We start from the raw sequence: 17103 nt of genomic DNA, 5'->3' as shown, positions 1-17103 counted from the left end.
ACTTTTAGACACCCTTCTGCACCATAGCCCTGTTGAGCAGAGGCCTCCTAACTAAAATTCTGCATCCTTTGGTCAACTTCTCCCAGCCCCTCGACCCCCAGCCTCTGGTGGGCATCATTTCACTCTCTGCTTTTGTGAGTTTGACTTTTTAGAGAGACTGCAGCATTTACTTTTCTGTTCTTGGCTTATTTCACTTAACACGATGTCCTCCAGGTCCTTCTGCTTGGCTGGACATGGCAGGATTTCCCTTTGTTTTGTTTTGTTTAAGGCTGAATGCAATTGCAGAATGCCCTACTTTCTGTGCAGGGATGGATATTTGGTTTGATTTCTTGATTACTGTCGATTATGCTGTAGTGACCACAGGCATGCAGGTAGTTCTTTAACATACTGGCCCAGAAGTGAGTTACATAGACCATATTAAATGTTTCTTCTTTTGAGGACTGTACATACTGTTCTCTATAACAGCCATAGTGATTCACATTCCTTACTGGGGCAATGCAGCCATGCAGGAGGGTTTCACCGAAGGAACAAATGCCTGCCCATGAGAATGTATGGGAGATCCTTGGGTTAAAAGGGAGACTATTAGGAGATGATACCAGAAGATAAAGAGACCAGGTCACTCAGTCTCCTAAGATTTCATCAGCTCTTTTTATTTATTAATTTTATATATTTTGTGGGATTATGAAAAGTCAGTGAAGGTTTTGAATAGAGGAGTCATCACAAATTTTTATTTTGAGGTAAGTGTTAGTTAGCATATACTCGAAATAGTAGCGAGAGATCCAGTGTGCCCTTTGCCTGCTCCCCCAAATCCCTATCCCTTTCCAGACTGGAGTGTGGCTTAACCAGGATGTGGGTGTTGGTGGGGGTCAGTGGAGCGCGTCGATCCCCACCGGGGTCCCTTGTCACTCCTACTTCTTCCCACCCTGTGTCTAAACTGGCAACTAGTCAGGTGTTCTCTGTGGACTTTGTATTTCAAGAGCTTCTGCAGTCTGGATGTGTGGCACACACATACACTCTCACTCGGGAGTTGGAAGGCTGAGGCAGGAGCAGCCCAGGTTTGAGGCCGGCCTAGGCTACATAGTGAGACCCTGTCTCAAATAAATAACAGTAATGATGAGACTTCTGAGCCCGTAAAAGTATCTCTCTGTGTACTTCAATCTGTTTTGGTTCCGTCAATGGTGTACAGTGTTCGGAATTCATGTCTTAATTGTTTGCTTTACACTCAAGTATTTGTTTTGATGATTATAAATGGTATTTCTATTTCCATATCACCATGTTCATTGTAAGTAAGTAGGAAAACAGTTGATTTTTTTAAATGTGTATTTTATATCCTAAAAACTAGGAGGGGTGTGTACATGCCGTGTACATGTGGATGTGGATGTTAGAGGTGGGGCAGGGGACTTCTGTGTATATAGTGGTGCAATTCACCAACAGGACAGTTTGATTTCCTTTCTAGTCCGTACCCTTCTGTTTCTTCTCTTGCTGCATAGACTAAAACTTCCAGCGTTTTGATGAGTGGGACTCAAGCAGACGCCCTTGTCTAGCTCTGGATCCTTACTCCTTGGGTCATGGGGGTGTGGATCCAGGCATTCATCATTAAGCTGATGTGAATTGTTGGAGGTTTCCTGAAGATATTCTTCACCAATTTGTGGATATTCCATATATTTCTGTTTTTCTGAGTTCCTATGAATCTTGATTTTAAATTTTTTCCAAGGCTTTTTCTGCTCATTGCTATGACCAAGGCTCCCCTTCTCCTTCCCCTTCTCTCCCTTCATCCTTATCTTCTTCCTCTTCTTTTTTCTCTTCTCCTCCCTCCTTTTTTAGACAAGACTCCACAGTTGTCACCCAAGTTATTCTAGAATTCACTGTGTAGCCTGGGCTGGACTCAGATCTATGATCCTTGTTCCCCAAGCTCCTGAGAGTGGGCGTCACCTGTACAACACTAACCTGGCTTACAGTTTTCCTCTTTAGCTTGTTGACATGGTGAGTTTCATAGATGTGTTTTGGATACGGATATGGAATTCCTAGAATAAGCCCCATGTGGTCATGGTATGCAATCTTTGTGCATATCTGTAAATCCCACTTGTTGTCATTTTGATACTAGGGACTTTTATGTCTGAATTTGTAAGTGGTATGATACAGTGTGTGTGTGTGTGTGTGTGTGTGTGTGTGTGTGTGTGTGTGTGTGCGCTGTTTTTTGTGTGAGGTTAATTCCAGCTTCATTCATAAGGAGCCCCAGGTCTTGCTTTTGCTCTTCTATTACAGGAAGAGATTATATACAATCCGTATTAATTTTCTCTGTTTGAGACAGTGTTTTGCTTTGTTACCTAGGCTGTCCTTGAACTTGTCATTCTCCTGAGTGCAGGGATTACAGGCGTGTACCACCTATGTCTGCCTAAAGATGGCACTCATGATTTCAATTCTTCCTAGACGGTCGCTCGTGTTTTAGATTTCCAAGTTTTTCAGACTTGGCAATGTTTGCATATGGTTTATCAGCTCAGCATCCCTGATCTGAAGAGCTAGACCAGGGCAGCCCAGGATCTGTGACTTCAGGCGGAGGTGGGCTGCCTGTGGTTATCATTCCTGCTATCACGTGTGCCCTTTGGCTTCCGTCAGGCTGGCTAGAAGTTTATTTGTATACCTCCTCAACTGGCCTTTTTGGTTTCATTAATTTTTAAATAATGTTTTTTTGTTTTTGCTTTTTCTGTTTCTCCCTTTCTTGAAATAAAGTCTTTCTTTGTGACCTAGGCTGATGTGGAACTCAGTATGCAGCTCAACGTTTCATTGATTTTTTTTTCACTCTACATACTTTGTTTTTAACCTCGTTGATTTATAATTTCACATTTGTTATTTCCTTCCACTTGTCTTTGGTTTACTCTGCTCTTCTCTCAGTGAATTCTTAAGGTGTGGCTGAGAACATTGATTCAAGACATTTTAACTCCTTACTAATGTATGCAGTTAGGTTTTTTTTTTTTTTTTAGACACCGGCTCATTATGTAGCTCTGGGTGTCCTGGAACTCATTTCTCTCGGGATCTATCGTACAAATTTTGATGTATTATTGTACTTTGTACTTACCTATCAATCACATCTATCTTTTCGTCCACATCTATCTTTTCATCCATCCATCCATCCATCCATCCATCCATCCATCCATCCATTCATCCATCCATCCGTCCATCCATCCATCATCTCCTGACTGTTGTTCTACATACTTACCTAATGTTCACTGTCGCCGCCCTCTCTCTGCTATCTAATCACTGTCCAGAATGCTGTCAGCTTAAAGAAAGTTTGTGTGGCATCTAAAGAAATGTTAGCTTACTTCCTGCTGTGTACCCTTACCATTTGTAATTGTTTTAACTATCCCACCAGTGAACATTTAGAACCACAGTAGAGGGAGTCATAGTCTTGCTCACTCATCATCATTAGAATCCAGAAATAAGGGAAGGTCCACTTTGTTCACCCATATTATTTCTTACTGCGATAGTTGCCCCTCTGTGCTGTCCTAAAGTTCCTCTTTCTATCTTTTCCTTTTGATTTAGGGAACTTATTACAGTGATTCTCTTCTACGGTGTGTGTGCGCATATGTGTGCATGCTTGCGTGCATACCATGGTACACACTGGGAGGTCAAAGGCCAATCTTAGGTGTTCTCTTTGCCTTCCTCCTTGTTTGAGACAAAGTCTCTTGTTTGCTGCTGTGTATGTTAGGCTGGGTGGCCCTCGAGCTTCCAGGGATCCCCCTGTCTCTGCCTTCCATCTCTGCACAGGAGAGCTGAGACTTCAGGTGTTCTCTGGTGCCTGGCTTTCTGTGGGCTCCTCAGCCCTGAGCTCTCACACATCCTCACCCTTGCCGGACCATCTCTCCAGCCCTCCAGGTTCTTTTAGAGTAGATTTGCTGGAAACCAGTCCTTTTAATTTTCCTGCATTTTGAGAATGTCTTGATTTCTTCTTCATTCACGCAAGATCATTTTTTCATCTTACTGTTGGCAACTTTCCTCTGTCCTCCGTGATTACTGCTGAGAAGAAGTCTGTTGCCGTTTTTGATGTTCTCCACCACAGATGATGTCATCTGCTTGGAAGGTTTTTCCAAAACTTATCTTTGGTTTTCAGGACTTAAAAGAAATGTATAGCCGGGCGGTGGTGGCGCACGCCTTTAATCCCAGCACTCGGGAGGCAGAGCCAGGCGGATCTCTGTGAGTTCGAGGCCAGCCTGGGCTACCAAGTGAGTTCCAGGAGAGGCGCAAAGCTACACAGAGAAACCCTGTCTCGAAAAACCAAAAAAAAAAAAAAAAAAAAAAAAAAAAGAAAAAAGAAATGTATGGTTATTTTGTGTGTGTGTGTGTGTGTGTGTGTGTGTGTGTGTGTGTGTGTGTGTGAATGCACAAGTGTGTGCAGCTGTGTGTGCACCACAGCACGTGTGTGGAGGTCAGAGGACAACTTTGTAGAGTTGGTTCTTTTCATCTTCCCATGCATTCTGGGGATGGAACTCGGTCGCCAGCCTTGGTCAGCAGCCTTTACCTGCTGCACCATCCTACAGGCCTAAGGTTTCCAGGATTTTGACTGCACATGTCATAATGTGGATTTCTTCCATCATTTTTAGACAATTGCTCAGCTTTTCAGGTTTCTGAACGTGTGCCTTGACAAGTTTGGAAATAGTAGTTTGGGGAAAATAGTTTCTCACTATTATGTCTGTCAACCCCCTTTCCATCCTGCTCGCTCTTCTCTCCTACACTCTGTTAGCGTGAGTATTTTTGTCAGGACCCACAGGCTGTGCTGAGCACAGGTGTTTAGTCTGTTTTCTCTTGGGTATTATTCAGAGAGGTCAGTTTCTGTTGTTCTGTCTTTCTGTTCATTGGGTCTCTCTTCTCCACATCCTGCTATTTAGTTTGCCTGCAAATTTTACACTTTTTTCCATTCTAAAGTTTCTGTTTGGTTCCTCACTGTTCTGTGTTTCTTTCCTGGGGTTTGTTATTTTTCATCTGTTTCATGCACGTTTGTAATCATTTGTAGAAGCACTTTTATTATGGCTACCTTTCACTCTGTCAGATAATTCTGACATTTCTATAATTGTATCATTGGCATTTGTTGATTGTTTTATTTCATTCAGTTGATGGGAATGTCTGAAGATGTTATCCTGGACATTTTCCTAGACTGTTATGAGGCTCTTGTGCCCCCTGCCCCTATTTTAAAAATGGTCTCATGTAGCTCCATCTGGCCTCACACTGGTTCTGTAGCTGAGGATGATCTTGACCTTGACTTTCTGGTTTTTCTGCTTCTATTCCATGAGTGCTAGGATTGCAGATTTGCTCCCCTATCCCGGCTTTATGTGGTGTTAGGGGTCAGGGAGGCCACCAGCTGAGCCATGTTCCCAGCCTGTATGTGTCCTCTTACATTGCTTCACGGAGGGTAGGGTGGACAGAAGATTTTCTGTCTTGCTACTACAGGTAGAGGCAGAATTCTGGATTCCCCGCCCAGTGTTTGTGGATACTGGAGGCTTCTAGTCACTGTTGGGTGGATGTGTATAAAACAAGTCTTAAAAGGTCTTACTAATAAAATCAAACCTGAAGCCAGGTATTGGGGTGAACGCTGGAAGAGAAGCAGAACCAGCTACAGCTAACCTCACCTTGCCAATTCCTCAGTTGATCTCGTTTACTCAAACTGGAAGCCTCTGAGTCCTCATCCAAGTGAATCTCAGCTGAACTGCTGCTCAAAAGCCTAAATGCTTAACCAGCCAAAAGCTTCTAGTTTCTGGTCCTCACACCTTATATACCTTTCTGCTTCCTGCCATCACTTCCTGGGATTAAAGGCTTGTGTCACCATGCCTGGCTGTTTCCAATGTGGCTTTGAACTCACAGAGATCCAGACAGATCTCTGCCTTCAGAATGCTAGGATTAAAGGCGTGTGCGCCACCATTTTCTGGCCTCTATGTCTGATGGCTGTTCTGTTCTCTGACCCCAGATAAGTTTATTAGGGTGCACAATATTTTGGGGAACACAATATCATCACAGATGTGGAACTGTAACCTTTTCCTGTGGTTTTACTGATGACATGATGGCTGGGCCTCCCTCTGGCTCATAGGCTGATAAGGGAGGGATGGGATGCCGGGAACTACCTATTGGGATGGAATTCCGTGGTCTACCTTTAGCACCCCGGAGAAGAGTGGTACTTGCTTGTAAGATCACATTCTCCGGCTCACTACACGGCTGCCTTCAGTGCTTCTGTGCTCAGGGAAGAAGGGAGTGGCTTTGCCCTTGACATCCTGGTAGGGGTGGGATCCTAAGATCCCCTCTCAGCCTTTGCTGGTTGCCTAGAATAAGGCCACTTTTGTTTTTCCTTCTTTAACTGTGGTGTTTGGCTGTACTGGAGCATTCACTGTGGAAAGTTTTCCTGTTTTCCTAGGATCCCCTTTTCTGGTCCTTTGATTATAGAAAGCAAGATTTTGTTGATGGGAAAAAGCCTATTCCATCATCATTTGTGGATCATTCCCATCTTTAGAAGCAAATGCAGGATTTATATGGCAAAAAGAAACCCCTGCGACCTCATTGCTATGGTGTCTCTTGAGTCTCATGGTTCCTAAGCAGTTTACCTTCATCTGTTTTCTGAGTCTTCATTATCTGAGTTTGTTTCATATATGGGATTTAAAAATTTTATTTAGTGGGAAGAATGAGGAAAAGTATGTGTACTTCACCTTCCTACAAGCGGTGCTGCGGCCTTATCTTTCGAGAAAATCGGTATGACTATAGTGTTTGGCTTGATATCTGCTACGGTAGGCTGCATGATGTCCCCAACAGGACAGGGCACATTACAATCCCTCGTTCCTGTGGTGTAACTTTATAAGGAAACAGGAACTCTGCAGAACTGATTAAGGATCTTGGCTTTGGTGAGAGTATCCTGAACTACTCAGTGCACCTGCTTGGAGCTTAAGCTCTCTGAAAAGAATCAGGGACTCACTTAGAGAAGGCAATAATGCAGAGGCTACATCGATGCACTATGAAGGTGGAGGGAGGGGACATGTTAAGGAATTTGGCAGTCATTGGATGCTGATAAAGACGAGGAAACAGAGTCTCTCCTCAGAGCTTCCAAAAGGAACTAGTCTTGCCTACACTTTGGCATTAGCTCACTGAAACTACGATTAGATGTCCAAACTGCAGAGTAATAAGGAAGTGAACTTCTGTGTTCCTTTGAACCGCTGTGTGTGGGGCCCTCTGCAGAAGCTTGTGCGTCTTTGCGTCGTCAGGAAATACCGGCAGAAAGATGCACATGCTCCAGCGACAGGTGAGACCCATCTGATCTTCTTGCCGTTGTCCTGCTTTTTCATTTGGAGCATTTGACGTGGGGGAGTCGTGTGGTGCCAGCACTGCTCAAGGAGGCCCAGGCTGCAGCCTGCACAAGATGAATCAGATAGAGGGGGCTCGGCGTCAGAGAGGCTAAAAGGGAGACTGCAGCAATCTGTCAGGGAGACGGGCTCACTCAGAGGCGAGATATGGGCTGAAGAGTTAGAGACACGCACCAGGAACATTTCAAGGGGGAAAAATAGGCTTTGAAGACCGATTCTATGAAGGATGGGGAGTATGAAGTCAGCGATGACGCAAAAGCGTGAATAATTAACAGGGCCATTAGGAGAGAAACGGGATGACAACGGTTCACAGTTTCTCCGTCTGTCACCAATGATGGACTAGGCACGAGGGACTGCATTTTTTTTCTTTCAGAACTGAAAAGCCAATCAGGGCCTTTTGAGCTGTATCAGTTCTAAATCTGTGTCTGTAGAAAAGCTGGTTAGTCATATCCTAATTTCCCTGAAAATTAGAAAAAAAAGTGTATGTCCAGGTGGATGGATGTGTCCTAGATACACACTCTTCTTGTGTCACTGGTGGGGAGAGGTGTCCGACGGTGGCACTTCTGCAAATTGTTGATCAATTGAGACACCTCAGCAGTTCCAAGCTTCTCCTTTGTTATGGTCTGATAGTTCTCTATTTAAAGATTTCCCTAGGATATAAATAAAGCCGTGTTTGTTCAAAATACACATCAAACATTTTTCCTAAACCTAAAACCAAAAATGCCATTCTTAAGCTATAAATATCATCACGAACCTAACATGTTTCTTCTATTAAATGCCCTCTAGATCCTTAGGATGACACACAGATATCTCTTCTGTTGTTAGTCCACTCTGAATGCTGCTTCTCAAAGACAGCCTACAACTTGTAGACATGTGGAGTCAGGCTGTTTATTAGACTCCATTTCTTGTCCATGTCCCACTCTACTTACCCTCCCTCCGCAAGAGAACCTGCACAGAGCTGAAAACCTAGACACCACAGGGAGCTCTGTTTTGAATTATCTTTCCAAAGTAATAGTTTTGTGTTTGAACCCCTTTTCAGCTTTGTTTTTTTTGTTGTTTGTTTTTTTGTTTTCGAGACAGGGTTTCTCTGTGTAGCTTTGCGCCTTTTCCTGGAACTCACTTGGTAGCCCAGGCTAGCCTCGAACTCACAGAGATCCGCCTGGCTCTGCCTCCCAAGTGCTGGGATTAAAGGTGTGCGCCACCACCGCCCGGCTTTCAGCTTTGTTTTTTAAAGGTTTATTTTGTGTATGTGTGTGTGCCTGCTTTTCTGTATGTGCACCAGGTGAGTGCAGGTGCCTGAGGAGACCAGAAGAGGGCATCCGATCCCCTGGAACTGGAGTTGCAGGGGGTTGTGAGCCACCTGATGTAGGTGCTGGGAACTGAACCTGGGTCCTCTCCAAGAGCAGCCAGTGCTCTTAACTGCTGAGCCATCTTTCCAGCACACCCCCACTCCACTCCAACCTTTTTCAATCCATGGATTCCCAAATTCACCATCCTGCTCTGCTAGCATAGCTATTAGTTGTAAGCTGTCATCCGTTAGCTATTTTTCTACATCTTCAGTTAGTTGCAAGTCTGCTCTTCAGTGTCCCCCTGACATCAGAGTGCCTAAGAGTCATTTGTTAAACACTCAGCCTGATTGAGCAGGTCTGGGGTGACACTTGAAAGTCTGCATCTCTAACATGACTCACCTGTGTGCCATGATGCTGGTCCTTACTCCATATTCAATTAACAAGGGACTTCAGCTCATTTTTACTCTGTTCTACAATGTCTTAGTCAGTATTCTATTGCTGTGAAGAAATACCATGACCAAGGCAACTCTTATAAGAGAAAGCACTTAATTGGCACTTGCTTACCCTTTCAGAGGTTTAGTCCATTATCATCATGGTGGGAAGCATGGGTGCATGCAGGCAGACATGGTGCCAGAGAGGTAGCTGAGAGTTCTACATCAGGATCTGCAGGCAACAGGAAGAGAAAGCCACTGGGCCTGGCTTGGGATTTTGAAAACCTCAAAGCCCACCCCCAGTGACATACTTCCTCCAACAAAGCCACACCTTCTAATCCTTCTAATCTGATAAAGTTGTTCCACTTCCTGATGACCAAGCATTCAAATATATGAGCCTATGGGGCCATTCTCATTCACACCACCACATACCGCAAGTTGTCAAGTTATACCACATCTTTTATTGGTGCTTAGAAAACTTGGTGAATTAATTTCACAATTGGGTTGAGTCGGATGAGAAACTAATAGTTTGACCACTGCCTTTTGTTTTAGGAAGTTACTGAAAATAAGATAAACTATGTAGAAAATGGGAAACTGGGGCCAGGGAGAGAGGTCGGTTGATTAAGTGCTTGCCACATTAACATGAGTGCTGGTGGCCATGTTAGAGGAGCAGCAGGTGGCAACTGACGTTCAAGGTGTCAGCCCACCAGGAGGAAACTTCCTGATGGGTGAATCTTGGTTAGACAAGGCCCCGAGACCACAGACCCCAGAGTGTCTTTTGCTTCTGCTGTGCCTTTACATGTTTGCCCCTGCCAGCTTCCTCTGGTATCTGGCATGGTGTGAATGGGTGTGGGGAGATCCCCACTGCCTATAATGTAGTGTGTTTATCTCATGGAAACATCCTGTTCTCCTGGGCATTTTAACCTGTAGATTATTTTGAAGATGATTTGTCCTAAGATGTACTGTCTAATTGATAATAATAATGTTACTTTATACAGAGTTTTGATGAATAAAAATAAACACAAGGAAGTGTCACACAGCTAAAACACATGAGGTTCTATTGAGGAGCTGTATAGACTGTGGCTTAGGTTAATGATTAAGAAAAACAATTGAGTCCCAATTAGCCCAGCTAGCTTAAATTCTTTTAACTTTAATGTTGGGAGATGTGTTCACAGGTTTCAGAGTGCATCACAGCTGAAACACAGCTTTGAAAGTAACTTAAAGTTAGACTAGATGTTTTTGTCAAATAGCTTTGAGGTGAAAAACCTAAGAAGACAATCTAAAGTTTTAGAAAGGCACATAGTTGAATGTAGAACTCTTTAAGGTCAAGGAACAAGAACAAAGCAGTCCAATTATTATTAGCTGATGCACTTTTTTGCTAGGATTGGTTGATGACCAATGGGTATAACTCCCTTATACCCATTTCTGCCTTCAATCTCCTGACATAAAAATTTATTAATGAGTGGGTGTGTACCCTAAAGATTTAAACTAGAGCTGACTGATTCTTTTTCATATATAAAAGTTTAAATTTGTGATTCTTTTAAGATTCCTTATAAGGTTATCTTTCAAGATAAGTAATAAAGTAATTGGCCCTTTCTTTGTAACTGCAAAATGCAGCCTGCCAGTAAAAGACCTGAGTGAGAAGAATACCTTGCTTGCCCACACAGTTAATCTATGAAGTTGCTCGGCTATGAATGTATGTGAGTTCTTGGGATAATTCGTTTTTCACCTATAATACATAAAACATTTAATCATGTAAGGGATATGGAAAACATGCTGTTTTTTTTAGTGTTTGTTTTGTATTCATTGTAATCATTCGCTTGAAAAACAGAATGTATCCACATTGTAATTTTTATATTGCCTGAAAGATTTTGCTGGGGTATATGAGCTGTAAGAGCAAGAATAGAGATGGAGTTAAAATGGACTAGAAGGAAAACATCAAGAATGAGAGTTAGAAGGAAAACATCAAGAATGAGAGAGGTAGAAGGAAAATATCAAGAGTGAGAGAAGGAAATCACCAGGAAAATAAAGAATAGAGAATGCAAAAGAAGAATAAAGAAAAGGTCTGAAGGAAACCTCAGGAGAGTGTGTGAGTGTCTTTTTCCCTAACTCACTCATATAAAAAAGTCATAGTATGCGCTGACACCGTGGATTCCTTTCAAGCCCTGGGCTGTCTGGAGGCTAGTCACCTAGGTAGCAATACATGAGCACCAAATTCTGTTCCCCAACACCTACTTAAAAAGCTAGGTATTCTAGCCGGGCGGTGGTGGCGCACGCCTTTAATCCCAGCACTCGGGAGGCAGAGCCAGGCAAATCTCTGTGAGTTCGAGGCCAGCCTGGACTACCAAGTGAGTCCCAGGAAAGGCGCAAAGCTACACAGAGAAACCCTGTCTCGAAAAACCAAAAAAAAAAAAAGCTAGGTATTCTGGCTTGCACCTTTAATTTCAGAGCTGGAGAGGAGAGGTAGGAGGATCACCAAGGCTTGCCAGCCTGCTAGTCTAGACAATTGGTTAGCTCCAAGCTCCATAATGAATTCTGTCTCAAAAAATAAGGTAGATTGAGATGAAAAAAGATAACTGAGATTGTCCTCTGATTTCCACATACACACACGAACATACACATGTCCACCCACGTGCACTATATTCCACCACAAAAAACATGGCTTGGGGTGAGGCTTAAAGTTATGTTGGAGGGCTGGCTAACATGCATGAAGCCCTGGGTTTGAACCCCAAATGAACTATTTATGTTGGCTGTGGTGGCACACACCTGTAATCTCAGCAGTGGGGAGATGGAGGCAGGAGGATCAGAAGTTCAAGTTCATCCTCAGCCACCCTGGTAATTACTGGGTTCATTGTCATTTCTTTTTATGACCTTTTTTAAGGTACATTTAGTAGTAGGTCAAGGAGTGCAGCTTAAATGTTTTAATAGCAACTTTAAACATTTAATATTTGGCCTTTCCTAAAATATAAAAACTTGAAGTCTTAAATATTATTAAAAATTATAATTCAACAGTGGAAGATACTATGGTTTGTGTATCAAAATAGTAAGCATTTTGCTTAAGTTTTAGTTTACATTATTTGTCAAAAGTCACGTTTTTAGTTACATAAACTGCTGATTTTATTTTTAATGTTTACTCTTGAACCTTTCAATTTATTTAATGGCCATCAGTTGACATTAAAAATTACTAGAGAAAAAAAATAAAATCTTAATATTGGTTCAAACATCAATAGCAATTGCTAGAATTTTCAACTGCTGTGGCATAAGAAACTTACCTTGAATACTTATGCCAGTTACACTAGATAAAAGTTTGGATAATTAATTTTTTTGTAATAAGTTATTAAATTAAATATTACTTTTAACCATAAAAATTTAACCACTTTTAGATGTATAGTTTATTGATTTTAAGTACATTCACAGTATTCTGATTCCATTCTCACTATTTATGGAATCTTTTTTTCAATCATTCGAGACAAAAACTTTGTATCTATTAAACGATAAACCTCCACTGACCCCTTCCCCCAGTTATCAGTGACCCCCATTCTCCCTTCCTGCTATATTAATTTTCATAGTCTGGGTACCTCATATGCTATCTGGCTTATTTGACTATGCGTGTTTTCGTAGTTCACTCACTTCATAGCAGTTAATTATACATGTCACAATCGTAGCATGTTCTTTGTAGCATGCATCTGCATTCCAGCTGTCCCCCTTTTTTTGCATTGGTGGGGATTGAACCCAAGACTTTTGCATGAAAGGCAAGCACTTTATAATTGGGCTATATTTCCAGCCCCTTCCTTCGATTTTAAGCCTGAATACTATTCCACTGTATGTTTATATTTTGTGTACCCATTAACTTGTTAATGGACATTTGAGTTGTTCCCAACTTTGGAATATTGTGAGCATTGCTGGTTTGAATACCAGTGCGTGAGTATCTGTTTGAGGACCTGTGCTCAGTTTTTTTTTTTCTTTCTGGACTATGTGGAATTCTTTGTGTAGCTTTTTAAGGCATTGCAGAGCTGCTTTCCACAGCAACTGCTCCATTCCACATCTCCACCAGTAATGCATGCTGGTCCATATGCAGTCAAATGATGCTCTGTGTCCTTGTCCCAAATGGTCAGAGATAGGAGTTGAAAGAGGAGCATGGTAGATTGTTAAAAGGTTTGCATTTTGGTTTAACATGCAGATGGTCTAGCAGCTGATCATGGGAATTCTGTATCTAAAAGTAGATTTATCTACTTGAGTCTTTTAAAGTCTATCCCAAATCATTTTACCCTTCTGGTAACTTACTTGTATGCTTCAGGATTGCAAGCCTTCCCCCTATACCATCAGGAATTCTACACAGTCTTCCACTTGGACTTCCATCACTGCGGGGCGTTTACCCACCAACCCCACAGTTCCCCAGAGTTTTCTTGAGTTTGAGCAGCAGGAAATAGTAGATAGAAGGATTTAGATTGTGGAGATAAACAGATAGAAAATACAGGATAGCCTCGAGAGGGCCTGGAACCTATTCCAACGGGCCCTGACTGTCTCTGCCCTAAGGTATTTATAGAAACGCCAAGGGGGTGGAGCAAAAGACCCCCCCCCCCTCCAGCACAGCCAAGTACAGACCATCTCAGACACCTGCACTCAGGCCCGTGGTCCAATCATCCTCTCTCTGCAGACCTGCTGGGTAAAGCCACGAGGAACCTGAAAATGGGCTCCCACACATCACCATGTGACTTTCTGATTGCCTTCCTCCAGCTCACTTTGTGTCTCTTGTTTGCTTCTTGTCCGGCATTTTTTGATCTTGTTAGGCTGTTTCACTAATGCATACTCTAAGTTAGGAATCACCTCTGGTCCTCTGGTTAATGCTAGACCAAACTAGAAAATGGGTTAGGGAGCCGAGGAGATGGCTCAGTATAATAGCACTTGCCACGCAATCATGAGGACCAGAGTTTAGATCCTCAGAACCCACGGAAGGGCCAGATAGACTCAGTGGCCTGCCTGTAACCTGTGTATTTGGGAGGCAGAGAGGGGACCCACTGGGGCAGGCTGGCTAGCTAGAATAGCTTGTCTGCGAGCTCTGGGTCAACTCAGAGACTCTGCCTCAGTCTGCAAAGTGGAGGATGATTGAAGAAGACATCTGACCATACTTCAGGCCTCCACATGCACACACACACACACACACACACACACACACACACACATACATGGACACACCCACACCCACACATATCACACCACATATATATACAAGCTCAAAATAAAATGGCTTAGGTTTCTATATCAAATGACCAAATCATGGCTTTGGATGGACACTGGGGTCAAAGTTGGTCCACCCTGGTCAGCAGTGTGGCAGAAGGAGTGATAGCATTGAAGAGCTGGGATAATGTAATACAGCGTTGGCTTACCTTAAGGCAGTGAGGGAGAACGTGTCATCCCCAAATAGAAACAGCTGCTCAGCGACTTCTGTGTGTCCTGTACTCAAACGCAGAAATATCTAGAACAGCACAACTGACCTGAGTTGCACTAAAAGCAGATATTTACAAAGAGGCATCCAAACCAATTACACATTGGCACATATTGAAGCCAAGTTATTTAGTTATTTTCTTATACCCCACATTGGTCTATCCCAAATCTGACTAATTTGGGCCAGGATGAAGCCAAAATCAATTACCCCAACCAACCTTGGCTACATCTTCCTGGAAGGCTGCATTCAAATCAAGATAAACCTCTTCCTGTTGCTCCAAAGCACGTCTATTAGCAGAGGGCCAGTCATTTCTTGCTCTTGGGAAAATGTGCTACAGTATTGGAAGGCTGACTTTCAGCAGATGTGTTAGCTGTACAAGAACTGAGTTTTCAACGCTAAATACTTTAAAATACATGTTTTACTTCTTTTGTTTGAGATGAGGCTTTTAAGGGACACCAGACACCACTCTAAAAGCTAGCACAGTGTGCGTCGTCTATGGAAAGGGATCTGCGTGGAACACCGCTTCCTTTTGCTCAAGAAGCAATTGCGTACATCATTGCTTAGCAACACTTGGTTCAGCTCTGACATCTTATTCATCTTTAATATTCAGGTTCAGATCACGTCTTTCCAGAGACAGGGCAGGTTGAGTCTTTTAAACCAAGCAAGTGGAAGTTGTCACTTTGCAATTTTCATCCTGGGGCTGGCTGTCAGCAGTATCTGAGATTTCATCTTGTAACTTATGTTTGAATTGGACGTGTCTTTTCACTTTTAGCCTCTTTTAGGTCCGTCTGCCTCTGTTCCCATTTCATACTGTATTCTTTTAAATTTTGAAAAACGCTACCATAACCTCTGTATTTGGAGCATCGCATTTAAATATCTTAGGGTGACACCTGAGACCCATCATGAGCAAGGATGCTTCTCCACATCCTGTGCGGCAACCAAATTAAACCGCCCTGCATTCTCTGCTAGGCCATCTCCTAAGCTCATGCTTGCTTTTTGGGGGAGGATAATCTTGGACGGGTGAGTCCTGCTTGTCTTTCCAGATGGGGCCTTGCATCACTTAAGGACAGGAATGCATTCTGAGAAATGTGCCCTTAGGCAATTCTGGCAGCTGATGTACTTTGCAAACCTGGATGGTATAGGTTGGCCAATCACCAGCATCGTTTTCAAAAGGAGGGATATGCAACTTCTGCATTGTAATATGACATTGTGCTTAATGGTAGACTTCCTTTTTTATGGGGGGGGTGTGAAAAGAGGGAGGGAAGGAGGAGAGGTGTGTGTGTGTGTGTGTGTGTGTGTGTGTGTGTGTGTGTGTGTGTGTATGCAGGTGCATGTGCACACAGACACTTTACCTCTGGGCTCATAGGGGATGTCTGATTCCTGTAGATAGGGCTTGGCCTCTTCGCCATGAGTCTTGTATGAGTCTGAGCCACAGGGCCTCAACATGCTGGATTTCAGTTGTTTACTTTCCCCATCTTAAGAAACTTCTTGAGGGTCAAGGATTCTGTCTTTTATCTTAAATTCCACCTTTTTCTCTATGTTTCATGTATCTGAACTTGTCAACATTTGTGATAAAGCAGAATCCTCCCTTGCAATAAGTTCTTGAATGTTCCTGGATGAATTCATCATCCATCTTCTGACCTGTTCTTTCTCTGTCAAGGACTCTGCTATTTGAAGAGTAAAACATCCGATCAGGACTATGATAGATGTCGGTGTGATGTAGAGGCTGGGGGTAGACAAAAGGCAGGATGTTTTGAAGATGTAAAAATATAAGAGGCCAGGCTACACTTTTCTAAACATTTGCACAAAGGAAAGAGGGTCGTTTTAAGGTTGTTTTAAATGGTATTTTTTCAGCTGATATAGAAAATCAACTGTGACTCAGTGGTATGCTAACAGCATCAGTTTATATATCCTAGGCTTAGAAAATACAACTTGAGGAGCCGTTTCCAAAAGCAATTTCTACCACAATAGAAGACAGAGACAGCCTAACTCCTTAGTAAACTGGTGTGGCTAGATTTCTGAGCTATTGTTCATATTTTAAAAAATCTCATCTAAGTTTTAAAGTATTTATTTAGAAGCATAATGGTATAGTCTATGATTTCATCACCTTTCTAGTCTAATTGTTAAATATGTTGTTAATATCTTTCTTGTTAGCTATCATAACATCGAGACAGTGATCATAGCTTAAATATTTTATTTTCTCTCATTTTGACAGAAAACAAGCATCATTGTGGGTCCAAGGAGACATTTTTCGATCCAAACTGAAAAATAAACCTTCCAGTGAAGGAAGTATTAATAAAATTATTTCTAGCTTGGATGATATGTCTATTGGTGGAAACTTATCTAAATTGCAGAGTGCGGAAAGGTTTGCAGAGGTGAGTTTTCCCCAGGAGGAGTCTACCTCCTTCACACCGGTATTCTTCATGTTTCCCCCACTGAACACATGTCACATGGATCTATCTTTTCTTTCTTCTTTAAGCATTTGTTTATTTATATATATTTGTGTGTGTGTGTGTGTGTGTGTGTGTGTGTGTGTGTGTGTGTGTGTGTGTGTTTCTCTGCATGCTACATCATATATGTGGTGCTCAGAGGACAACTTTTGG

General features: G+C 42.5%; 1 protein-coding gene and 1 long non-coding RNA gene across 3 annotated transcripts in view; one reads left to right on the top strand and one right to left on the bottom strand.

Annotated features, from left to right (window-relative positions):
• Cdc14a (cell division cycle 14A) overlaps positions 1–17103 on the top strand; it is a 170207-nt gene that overhangs the window by 114924 nt on the left and 38180 nt on the right. For both annotated transcript variants that reach the window (XR_008216438.1, XM_052730935.1), the window contains exon 11: positions 16716–16875. Coding sequence is in view for 1 of the 2 variants with exons in the window: in XM_052730935.1 (XP_052586895.1) it covers positions 16716–16875 (160 nt within the window). In the remaining variant the exon portion in view is untranslated. The remainder of the gene's footprint in view (positions 1–16715; positions 16876–17103) is intronic.
• LOC128105658 (uncharacterized) lies at positions 4363–10348 on the bottom strand. The gene is made up of 2 exons (XR_008216439.1): positions 9188–10348; positions 4363–7984 (listed from the first exon to the last, which is right to left on the bottom strand). It is a non-coding gene; the product is annotated as an uncharacterized LOC128105658 (long non-coding RNA).

Source organism: Peromyscus californicus, unplaced genomic scaffold (assembly GCF_007827085.1).
Source record: "Peromyscus californicus insignis strain IS unplaced genomic scaffold, ASM782708v3 Scaffold_9__1_contigs__length_137607984, whole genome shotgun sequence".
NCBI lineage: Eukaryota > Metazoa > Chordata > Mammalia > Rodentia > Cricetidae > Peromyscus > Peromyscus californicus.
Note: the sequence above shows the minus strand (reverse complement) of the source record. Positions and strands in the feature narration are given on the sequence as shown.